Raw genomic sequence first — 12,902 nt, 5'->3', positions numbered from 1 at the left:
GAAAAAATACCTTCCCTAAGGCCAGTTCAACACTGGAACAGGTGTTCGGGGAGGCTGTCAAGTCTCTGCTCTTAAAGATATGAAGCAGCCTGGGAAAGGCCCTGTGCAGCTTGATCTGGTGTTGGAGTTAGCTCTATTTAGAGCAGGAATTTGGATCTAGAGACCTGCAGAAGTTCCTTCCCATCTAAATTTTCTGTGAGTCTTTGATTCTTTTTCACCTTCCTTTGTTGTTTTGAGAGATATAGAAATTTTCTTTTTTCAAAGCAGGTCAGCAATCTACAAAAACCCACAAGTCTTTAGTTTCTTGTGTGTGGCACAACAGAAGCAGCAGCTGCACATGCAAAAACCATCTGCAGACTTCAAAAACAAGAAGATTGTGTGATAACATGAGACAAAAAAACCCACTAGCTTTTGTAAGGCACATATGTGTCACTGCTTCTGTCCAACTATGATACAGAAGGCAGATAGCTGCTCCCCATACCTCATCCTGGGCAGCTATGGTAAGAGAAGCTGGTAAGTTCTCAGAATGTTTTTTTGAGTAAATGTCAAACCACATCCTGTTTTGGCTAAACTCAACTGTTGTTCTTGTAAAGAGATATTTGCAAGCATATTTAGGCATGTCATCTACCCTGCTCTTGAGGTACCATTTTCTGCTGAGACCTTCAGAGATATTTCACATTTTTGTTGCAGACTTTGGCCAGAGATACACCTCACTCTGTGCCTTTTATTCCTTCTTCCTTGCTATTCCATTCCTTAAGTGTCATGCTTGCAGTGCTCCACCAGTGCTCCTGTATCTTGGCCTGCACTATTTCAACCTATGTTTAGTATATATCTCTAAATAAAAGGTATGCTTCTGCTGTCTTCATTTATTACTGAGCAAGCTATCTCTGAATCATCAATTGTTTAATTTGGACCGCAAAGTATTAGTTTAGTGGAATACAAAAATGATGAATGATCTCCAGAAACACTCTCCAGGATTATTAATACCCTGGCTTAACTGTCTGTATTTTGCAGGAATCCCCTTGATATGTATTTCCCTTTTAAGGTTGGCAGCTACAACTCTTCTCAGTTGTTACCTTAATATCTCCTATTACTCTCCCCTGCCTTCCATTAAAAAATTATGGATTTGAATGACCTCTTTCTAAGTAAAAACAATCTCATATCCTTGAGCAGTATCTCCTTTTATTTTTCTACTCTCCCTATTCTTTCCTATGGGTCCATAGCATAACAGTGGGTAGTACAATACCCACTATTTGGTTTGCATAGTACTACCTAGCCGGGGCCATACTACTTTATATGTTCGCAAGTCCAAATACTCTTCAGAAAGGGGAGTGGACAATCATGCCTATCTTTTGAATATAGTGCTTGCTTATTTTCATAATTTGTTGCATTGTCTGCCAAATTCAAGAGTATAAGGAGCTCTTGGATAATCCTTTTATTTTTTTATATTCGCAGAATATTGTGTGTTGCAATGGTGCAGGAAGGGCAAATTTTAGTTTGACTTTCTCCTTGGCCAGAAATAGATAACTAAATGAGCTAGAGCATTACATTTCCTATATCAAAAGAGGAAGATAGAAGCAGAAATTGATGCACAAGGCTCACATGATATACTATGGAGACTTCCTTTTATAATGTCTAAGTAATGTAAACACATCAAGAAAACCTGGGTTTGAGTGCCAGGTTTTCAGCTCTAGAAGCACAGACGTACTTAATTTTCATATTAGCAGGAAGTAGCACTAGGTGTTTTAACCCAGTGCTGTCCAACAAGTGGAGACCACCTTTGTTCACTTATATATTCTCCCAAAAGCTAATTCAGATCATTTAGTTCTTGGAGAACTGAAGGAGACAGGGTAATATTTGTGTCAGGCTATCATGACTAATAAAGGAAAACACAGAGAACCCTATAAAGGAAGGAATTTTATTAAGAAGTAATTTTAAAAACAAGCAAATGTGGTTTCCCACATTGGTCAGAAAAAAAGGCTGGTTTCTGAAGCAAGTCAGGACTTGTGTTCAAAGATTTGAAGCTTTCCACTTGCAGCATATCTCTGTCCTCTTCTTCAGGCCTGATCTTTCAGGGCAAAGCGTGTCTAGTACATTTTCTAAAGACAGAAAGACAGAAGGAAAAAAAAAAAAAAAAAAAAAAACAGCAGCTGAGAATGAGCCACAGAGAAATACTGAGGTCCATGTAATGATCATTATGTATGTGAATCTGAGTGAGAGATGAAAGGGAATGGTCTAGTTTTCCACAGATCAGTCTGCCAAGATTTCAATCCTTATTAGAGATGAAGGACTTAGATTCATTTGCAACAAAAACATTAAAACAATTTAGAACACATATAGCTGGAGAAAAGAAGATTACTTCTTTTGTGTTTCAATTAAAACGTTGAGGAAGGAAGGTAGGAAGAGATGGAGGGAGGGAAACTAGAAGGGAAGAGAGAGAAGGAAGAAGGAAGGAAGGAAAGAAAAGGAAGCAATAGAAAGATTTTACTTTTTTTCCCCTTACATTACTATAAATCAAGAGTAACTTAATTTTAATCAATGGGAGTCACCAGGGCAGAAAATGAGTGACAGTGCATCTGTAAGGCTAATGATGTTTATTCCTTGAATGGCTATTGATGAAGAGACGGATGTAATAAAAGTATGTCTTTTCCATTTTGAATGTCTCAGATTCCTATACCTACAATATACTAGCTTCAACAGTGGGATTCAGTACTGCTTACTCAGCTGACATGTCTGTAGAATGAATTTTTTTTTAATTCAGTCAGTCACACCTCAAAAGAAATGAACTCAACCCCACATTGAGGCCTCATAGTTTAAAGAAACCCAAACAACTCCAAAATTAGATCAGAAGATAATAAATGTTTTTGATAAATGAATAAATTGTTCCCTTTTTTTGAGTTACAGCCTTTTTTACTGTTCTCCTTCGCTTCTCTTTGTCTTTCTTAATTTTCTCTGTATTCTCCCTTCTCTTTTCCCCACCTTTCTTTAAAGAAACTATACTTTTCTGTGATATTTCATTCCTTGTCTTGTGTACTTTCTCCCTGGTATTTTTTCTCTCCTTCTTTTTGTCTAAAGCCCTTGTCTTCATCCTCACCATCTTACTCTCTTTGAAATGATGAAACACCCAACGTAATTATTAGAGGAGTTGGTTTGTATAAACATTAACGGAAGACTTCATCTTCTCCACAGTGGTCTCCAGTACAGAATGAGTTAGCAAAGCTATACAGAACAGAAGAAGAACTCTGTTCCTCACCTTGGACCTGAGTATCAGCCCAATCACAAACATTCCATACAAAATGCTCTTGAAAATGAGCATGATGTACACAATCTTCCCAGCTATAACACTTCTCTGATAGTTTTCTGAAAAGTAAGGAAGAAAACAATAAAGAAAAACTTACAAAGAAAAAAGCCGTTTCTTTAGCAAACTTATCCTAAACAAGGAGATTTTTTTCATCCTGCTGATTAGAACAACTAGTGCAATGGTAATATATGAAATGCATCAGTCTCATGGAATGTTTTTTGAGAGTAGGCAGAAGCTGGATGTTCACACCATTTGTGTATCCAACTAGCACATGCATAGGTCCACATTATACAGACCTATACCTGTGCACACAGCCATGGATAGTTGTGCCTGCTAGCAAAATCCCGTATAGGACACCAACACAATTGCACAAAAAACACATCTCTCTTCACATACATGTACACATGGATTAAAAAACTCATTGATTTTAAGGGAGGAAAAGTTCAGTGGTCTAACTTACCTTTGTGTATAATACAACCTGAAAACAGAAAGAAAGAAATAGGAGTTATTATCTAAGCCCACATATTTATCTGCTCCTCTTTTAAACAGCTCTGTTTGTGCAATCAATGTGGGAATGAGAATTTCATGGCTCTTAGCCCATTTGGAGAAGAACATGACTGGATTCCTACACTTGCTTTCATTTTCCAGGGACTGACAGATCTAAGTTAAGTCTAGCAGGTTGGCAAGAAATGTGCCTTCAGTTCTGACTGCTTGCTCTACAGATATCAACCTTCAGATAATGACTTTCCCCTCCTACACCCAAATATATTCATTTTGTTTACTCACCCACATCGCCAGAGATGAATTTGTGTATGGATTCCAGTGTCTCATTGTTAAAGAATGTTGCAACACACTCAAAACGATTCAAAGGGTTGAACCATTCCTGGGCTGAGATCCTCAGTCGGCTGGTCAATGAGTATGTACTCCCATTCCACGTGGAAGACTCATCTGTCCCCACCCCTTCTGTTCTCTGAGCACCATTCACCTTCCAGACTAGATTGAGGTAGTCAGGATAGAAACCAGAGGCAAGGCATACTAGTGTGGCCTTGCTCTTCTGTTGGATCTCTTGCTTTGATGGGGAAAAAATGGCCACAGCTGGTGGTATGATTTCATCATTCTCCCCTGGAATAGAAACCAATGTGACCCAGAGCCTCCATTATTTCCTTTACCTTCTTAAATCCAAATATCAGATCATATTTTTATTTGTACAAATAGATATAGGGGAAACTGGATGTTAAATATTGAGATTCAATGTTTAATGTTTAAATATTGAGACTTTTAGCACTGAGTGTGCAGGATCATGATTTTTAGTGTAAAAGACAATTACGTCTATATTATATTCTAAATATAGTACTGTAAATAGCATGTTCTAAATATGTTATTCTATAATTGTCATTTGCATTGAAACCAATAGGTTATGTATACAGAATCTGGCTCCAGGTTTAACATAAAAAGATGCAATTACAAAAATGTTTTGTTCCTGGATACTTACCAGTTAGACAAGCTAATTAAAGCTAAAGTGCTGATTTAAAAAATAATAATTAAATTATCTATTTTTTTGTCCTAAGCTAGACAATGAGCAGTGGATAAACTGATTCCATATATTGTCCCCTATTATATCTCTGTCCCTCTCTGCATGTCTGTCTCCTCAGGACCAGAACATTTCAGAATTTTCTGAAATATCTTGGCTCATTTCACCTTAGAAACAAATCCTTCACTAGCTGAATCCTACTTTCTAGCCCTCAAGCAATCCTGCTTATTATTCTGCAGTTTTGAAAAGAAAAAGAAACATGTAAAGAAGCAAACTGCCCCCCCCCAAACCAAAATCTTTAACCTACAACATTTTTGAAAAGAAATAAGAATGAATATGTTTTGTTGTCTAGCAAAGAAATATTGTAGGTCATGTTTTCTCACCTAGGTCAGTCAGTTTATTTCCTGGGCTAAAAATCCTGCTTACACCAAATACAGAAAACATAATGCAGTATTAAAATTCCTCCTTCTATCTGTTGAGCAAAATTTGGACTTCAAATGGGAGGCATTCATTGATTAATGCCACTTCCATTCTGATTTAAGATATTAGGAATTTTTTGGAGAGAAATAGTTGGACTAGATCCTTGATGTCTTTTCCTGGTACCAAAAACCCAACGAAATACCAGTTCATTTGACTATTAAAAAAAGCACCTGGGAATTCAAAATTCTGTTTCTTGTGCCAGCATCATGAGAGTTGTCAACACCATCATTTCCACTAAAACTATCTATTTTTTCTGTGCATAAAACCATGACAAAGTGGAAAAGATTGGTCAGCAGAAAAAAAATAAGATTAAATGCTAGATAATAATTATTGTAGATCTACTTGCCTATGCCCCAAAACGAATGCTTGAGTGGTTCTTGTGTACAAAGATTTTCCCTGCTACAGAATCTTTCCATGATATGGAGTCTTTAATTCACATTCTTCACCTTTTTATTTTCTTATGCCCTTCTTAAATATGAATAGACAGACATTATGGTAGACAGCTTAGAGACGTCATGGTAAAAATGACTTTTTATGACTCCAACCAGTGCAGTCAGAAACCAAATAGAAATTAAAAAAAATGGGCAGTGTAATCTTGATTTACTTGAAGTTAGTGGAAGATTTGTCACTCATTTTAATGAAACTAGCATTTTACCTTTTATAAAAAAATATTATTTTCATTTCCTGTTGTGTAGTTGAGAGTCAATACAAGTAAATGAGGCTGCCTGCATCTAATTTGATAAAAATCACATTTTGCCAGTTTTTCTGTGATTAGACAGGTTAAGTTACTTCTCTTTTCCTTAAACTAATACCCAGATCCTCCTTTGTGAAATGCTTAATGCTGCCAATAAGGGAATACATAGATCATATCATACGATCTACAGTTTTGAATTGTTTTTCTTCAGCAGTATATTGCTTTTGATCAGAGCCAGAGCATAATGGGTTCATTCTTTCATGCAGAAATGCACTTTTTTTGGCACTACTATTCCCTTTTGCGGTTCCCTTTACCAGTTCTTAAATGTGCCATATTGCCTGGCTTTTTTCTCTCTATCTTCTCTCAGTGAATCCCAGTGACGATCACGGAATTTTACTGATTTATGTCCCACCAAAAATTACCTTTCTTTTTATTTTAGAATCTTAAAGAAAATCTCTGATGTTTACTGTATTTCCTTCTTTCTTACCCAGCACTGTTAGTCGTGTCCCTCCTCCAAAATGTAGCTTGTCTGTTCCAGAACACACTATTTTAATGCCTCTCCAAAACTGCCATCTCCAAATTTCTCCCCCATTCACTTTATTTGCACTCCACCATAACCACTGTGTAGGTCTATGCGGGAGCACAAGACTGCTCAGGATTGTTTTGGTAGGCTTGATGAATGCAGCCATTTTCACCAAGTGTCCTTATAGGTTATATTTAACTTAATGTGTTCCAGACAGAACTGGAATTATTTTTATATTCGATTCTGCTGTGCAGTGCTGTGCTGTGTCTACTCTAGCTGTATAGAGTATGAACAATGAAGCATCTTATGTTTTACTGGGCAGATGATTCTTCATCCTTCATCTACATCCACAGACTTCCCTCTATATTTACCAGTCCTGCACTCCCAGAATCTTGCCTTTTGCACAACTTAACACATTCCTGTCATGATTACCACTTACCCAGAACTTCTACTTCTGTTCCTTCTCCAAAATACAGGATATTGGCAGAGCAAAACCTCACAATGCAACAACAAAACTACTCCTGTTCTGTGCTTCTCTACAATGATAACCATGCTAATCCTTCAAAAACCTTTATTTTTTTCTTTTTTAGAATAGTGGTTCAAGGTATGCTGAAAAGAAAGTGTATCAGTCTATTGAGATGATATTTGGACGTTATATAGTATACCTTGTTTTCTAATAATGGTTTGGATTACAGCGTACTAATTACCCCCATGTCTTTGTCTTCTGTAAAGCACTTCATTATCTGTTGCTGTACTTCAGCTTCACTATGCTCACACAGTCCTAATTCATCTGTCTTCTTTTTTCATGGACACACTTTCCATTTGGATATAACAGCAGTGGGTGTTTGTAGGAATAAAGGGGAAAAGAGTTTGTCAGGCATAGGGCTCATTTGTAGTGGAGCACAGTCAGTAGACTTAGTGAACACTAGGTAGAGCCTCTAGGACTTTTTCATTGCAGAGGTATTACACATTCTCTTACCTGACTTTAGGTCTCTTCTTTGCTTTTCTCTCACCCTTTTACCTCCCTCTATTTTCCTCCATTAATTTTACTTGCTTGCCAGCTTTCTCCATAGTTTTATTAATTTAGCAAATTAACACCAATTTGACCATTTCTTTGAAACTCTCAAAAGCAAAAATGGCCTAATACTGTGGTCTTTCACTATTATCAGTGCAAATGTGGCAAAAATTAGTTATAAACAGTGTGACTGCAATTGTGAGATTGATTACTGCCCTCATTGGTGCATAGATTAATTTAAATGTGGCTGGGCTAAAACAGATAATAGTGATTTAAAAAGAAATAGCTATAAAATTCTCCTAAGTAGGATTTCTGAGTTTCCTTTGTTTTGTTTCAAACACACTTCGTAAACAAAATTTTCTTGTAACAGTCAGCCTGATTCTTCTTCCAAATGTCAGCAACTCTCTGTAAGCATAACTAATTTCTCTGTGCTAAAACCTAGGGGTAACAGTCCAGATGGCTGTGGTTGTTAATCTGCATAGTCTAAGTCTGTGTAAAGGAGAAATCAACTCAAATTTCCTTCCTTAAAGGGAAGCAAATGCTAAGACTCGTTGTGAATTACAGAGGGACATTATATTGTTTAGCAGAAGACATATAAAATGTTCACATCTTGGAAATCTGAAACACATAAAAGCATTTTAATAAAAAGCAGTTTCTCAGAAAACAGTTCTTCTTCCATGATTGGAACAGCCATGAGATTACCTAAGTAACAGCTAAATTAGAACACCAGTCTGATTGCTCACTGCGTTATTTTCTTCTGTTTGAAGTGTTTTTAAGAGATGGAGGAAATGACAAGCACAGAGCAGCAAAAAATATTCCCTTTTATGGGCTCTATACCCATCTATCCCTCAGAATTGATATATTTTTAACATAACGATAATTATGATAATGATATTATCATTAAAAATTATAATAATAATTATGATAATGACATTAAGAAAGATATGACAGATTCTCCTTAAATTTATTGACATATTTTTTTTTCAAATAAGCAAATGCATTAACTGAGAAGTGACTTCAAATCTATTCACTGAATCAATTAATTTTTCTTACCTACTGCAGAGAGCTTCGTGCCCTGAGCAGACTTAACTCCAGAGTACAAACACACTGATAAAAACAGCAGCTACAACCACCACCCCACCCTTGAATACTGCATCTTGTTTTGGTGAAAATCAGCCCATTTTTCGCTTGCAGATATATGAGGATTTGACTGGATGATAGATACAAGAAATGGAAGAAAGCTTCTCCTTCCTACCAGTCACATAGGCTAATCCAATGGATTATATTCTAAGGCTTTACTCCTTACTGTTTTTGCTAAACTGTTTTAAAGTGGGAATGGAAAAATGTCAGAGCAGCTGTGTTAGTTACACTGAAAAGTTCTGCTAGACCTACATTATTTCTCTAATATTCGTGAAGAGTGAATGTGGAAGGAAAATTGTAAGATTAATGAAAGCATGTAGTGCTTACTTTCCTAAAATACTCTCTTATCTCCATCAGTTTTAAGTTCAGGGATCACAGATTGAATAGTCCTTTACAGTCTTGTCCTACATTAACTTGTCTGATCTCACTCTGACTCTAGAGATTTGTAGTTTCCAAATATACTTAGTAATAGAGACTTCTTTTCCTCCTTTGTGTCATTAGACATGGATTTAGTGATTGCTTTTACCTGCCGTTAGTTAAGATAATAAATCATTTAACCTGTTTCCCAAGTCAACCCCTTAGCACTTTCTTACGGTTGTGTCAGCATTTTATTCTCTAATTAATATTATCTTTGGTAAGAAACAAAATACCCAGGAAAACTTACCTAGTACTGTCAGCCGGGTGCCCTGTCCAAAGCTCAGTGGTGAATTTACACAGTGCTTTGAAGAAGTACCAGAATCATCTATCACTAGAAGCTATCAAGTGCACATAAAATGTGGATGTTATCAGGATATATCATTCCTTACATTAGATCATATACAGAGAGGACCTCTATACTCTTATCTACATTAGAAAATACTGTGCTTATGTAGAAGTATATGCTGAAAGAGCTGAAATATTGCTTCAGGAGAAATGACTAGTAAATCTTCCTGCCTATCTAGCAAGTAACTTTTTCCATCTCTATCTCAGTTCCACTTCTTAGTCTTATTCTCCAAGTTCAGTCTGAACTTACTCTTATTCTCTTAGCTTAATCTTATTCTTGAAGTTCAGTGAGATACCTTTTTTAAATAAATGCAGAAGCAGTAAATATATCCTCATTCTGTCATCATTGAATTGTACTAATGAACAGCTGAGTTGTTTAAACTCACTCAACCACCTAACTTACACCTTTTTCCTCTGACTTCCCTCCTGCTCATTTTTATGTAACTCTAATTTTCTCTTACAAAAATTCTATTGCTGTTTATTTGTTAGAAGTGTAGGATTTTTTTTCCACTTACCTATTACTGTTACTTGGGTTCCAGGACCAAACTCCTGCTTATACATCACAATGCTACAAAGACTATCTCAAAATATGCACCTCCCCATAACAGAAAGGGGAGGGAGGAATATGAAAATTCTATGTGAAAAAGCCAAGGAGAAGATGTATCTTCCAGGAAGACAGTCCCAGGGATTTTAACTGATGCTGGCAGGAGACAGTGGAGGAGATGTTGACAGTGCTATCAAATAGGCCATGGATTTGGGTGCCCCAAAAGAAGTGCTATAATTTTTTTTTTTTTTTTTTGTGAGAAACTGGAAATTGACCCAGACGTAGTATTAAGAAGCAGTCTGTTGGGCATAATATTAAAAAGATAATGTGGGAGTGGGAGGGTAGACAGTAGATCCATTGGTAGCTTCCTTCCAGAATTTTCTTACTTGATGTAAACTTTCTTTGATAAAGAAGAGTGTTTTTCATAAACTTGTAAAAATTACTCTTTTTTTTCATGATGATATTGTATTCATTTATCCTGAACCCTCAGCCAGACAGAATCTTCCAGGGCCTCATGTAGGAGCAGAAAGGCATTACATGGACCAATGTGGTTCCCATGTGGCCACTCATTAATGACCACAAATATACTGATTTCTCTACAGAGGATACCTTTCTGCTTGACTAAAAATGCTCCCATGTGAAAATGGGCAAGAACGATGATTTTGATAGATGACAAAATGATTTTTCACATGGGTGGCTATCAGTTAGAGTCTGAGTATCAGGAGGGAAGGAGTCTTTATGCCTTGTTCATCTGTTCTTGCTGGGTATACTCCTCAGGGGCTTCAGAATTTGTTCATTACCTCAAGGAGGTTTTTGTAAAGGCTTCCCAAAGGAATGCATTACTGTGCTGCCCCCCTGTTCCCACAATGGTTGAGCTTGATACAAAAACAATACTTTCCTCAGCTCCACACACAGTGGCCCAAAAAGAACTTGAGAAAATGCAGGAGTCTGTGCTTATATTGACTGAACTACAGAAAATGGATAGCCTTAGCTGGAGTGATCATACCACAGAGACACCTGGGGAGACAGAGATGCTTTTGTATGTCTGTGTGCAGAGTTGTACTGTTACGTCTCTTCTTCCATCCACTACACTCAGTAACCCAATCTTGTATTTATATCTGGTGACAAACAGGAAGGGTACATGGCTATGACAGGCTGGAAATTAGAGAGACAGACATAAGTATGAATGCATCATATAGATATTAAATATTAATAGGAAGCTAAATAGCATGAGTGGATAACAAAGGTCAGTGCAGACTTGCTGTCATGGGGGAATTTAGAGGTGAGGTAGCCACGAGAACAAAATGCCATCATGCAGTGACATATAATCTAAAATACATTTACTAAGTGAGATAGATATAGAGGATGGATAACAATTCCTATTCTGAGACTTCTATTCTGTTATGTGCATACCCTCACATACATATACATTCTCACAGCCATCCACATTCTTGACAGAAAACACACCAATCAAGGTCTCTTGTTCATCTGTGGCCAGCACCATGGTCTTGAGGAAACACTCACTCCAATTGGTCCTGGTACCTGAGTCCAGGTTAATGGCCTGGCTTTTATGCATAGTGGTTCTACTTTTGGCTCAGTCTTCTGCAGAGTGTTGGATATCCATGAATGTATTTGCCTTGAGGAGCGCTTGTCTTAACTATTCACTGTTTTGTAAATTAAATTGGTGACATAATTCACCAGCAACCTTCCTAGTCATTTCAGAACAGCTGATCTCTTTCACTTTGTCCATATGTGAAGCCAATTCACATTTGTTGCCTGAATTCTGATCACTTTTTAGCTTCCCACTCTTCAAGTGTTACAAGGATGTAAATTTTTTAACAGTTCATAGAAGTAGTCTCGAGCTCTTTGTTAAGCATCTCCCATAACAGTTATCTGTGCTTTGTTTTCCAGTACATACTGGAAATATTTAATGAGTAAAAATCTGATAGATGTGTGAGAGCACCCATAGGCCTTAATGGCCCTGAACACCCTTTACCTGAGATCCACACCCACACACTCTGCCATAGGACCAGCATCTCCATTTCAGCTTTAGTTCAGGGCCTCCAATTCTTGCCTGAGCTATGTTTTAGGCATACCTATCTCTGCTCTTGTCTCTGGTCCTGTCTCCTGAATAGACCTTTGACATATGTTGTAGGTAGCTTGTCTTCTGAATGGACCCGTCATACATATATTCTACCTTGTCTTCAGATGTGTCTTTGGCCCTGTCTCTTGCGTAGACTCTGGACCCATCTTGCAGCCTCGTTTCAAATCCAGTTTCTGGCCTCATCTTCTTTTGTTCCTGACTCAACTTTATGGACAGACCTTAGACCTAGTTCATCGTTTGTCTTGCTTGGCACTGTTGAGGGACTCTGTTGCCAGCACCCTACCTTGCTTGCTGTGTTCAGATCCTGTGGGAGTGTGGTCACCCTTGGTTCCTGGCTCATCTTCGCTGCTGGCCCTTGCTGCTCCATGACAGTTTCTCAGCAGAATATGTACAGCAAATAAGGCCCAGACGTATTAATACAGTAGCTCCCCACAGTGTCTCCAGGCAGAAGAAAAAATAGAAGCCAGACCTACAGAACGATGACGACCTCCAGCAAGGAATAGTGGTTTGCAATACTTGGATACAAGAACAAGCAATAGAGTGTGGGACAAGTGAGGTTGTACAGTACAAGAGAACAGTAATTTAGCTGAGACAAGCATAGTATGAATTAAGGTCTGGAAACTGAAGTCAAATATGTCTAGACTGAATTAAGGAAGAACTATTCGAAAGTGGAGGTGATCTACTGAAAATTAAAATTAAATAGATGAAATGTTTTGGTGTGTGATAGACAGGATATCAAAATGATAATTTTGTGGTCCTTTTTGGCCTTAGCATTGACTGGTATATGAGCTCATGAAAATGGTAGCTT

The 12,902-nt window shown here is 37.4% G+C and overlaps 1 gene segment (V, D, J or C); it reads right to left on the bottom strand.

Moving 5' to 3' along the window:
• Window positions 1-1,914: 1,914 nt before the first annotated feature.
• The window catches only part of LOC134150152 (T cell receptor beta constant 2-like), an 80,722-nt gene continuing 69,734 nt past the window's right edge, over window positions 1,915-12,902 (bottom strand). Inside the window, 5 exon segments of the C gene segment in view lie at window positions 1,915-2,099; window positions 3,254-3,360; window positions 3,762-3,779; window positions 4,088-4,423; window positions 9,349-9,399. Of these exon segments, the coding sequence occupies window positions 2,088-2,099; window positions 3,254-3,360; window positions 3,762-3,779; window positions 4,088-4,423; window positions 9,349-9,399 (524 nt within the window).

This window comes from Rhea pennata, chromosome 1 (genome assembly GCF_028389875.1).
Source record: "Rhea pennata isolate bPtePen1 chromosome 1, bPtePen1.pri, whole genome shotgun sequence".
Classification (NCBI taxonomy): domain Eukaryota; kingdom Metazoa; phylum Chordata; class Aves; order Rheiformes; family Rheidae; genus Rhea; species Rhea pennata.
This window is presented reverse-complemented; position numbering and strand designations above follow the sequence as displayed.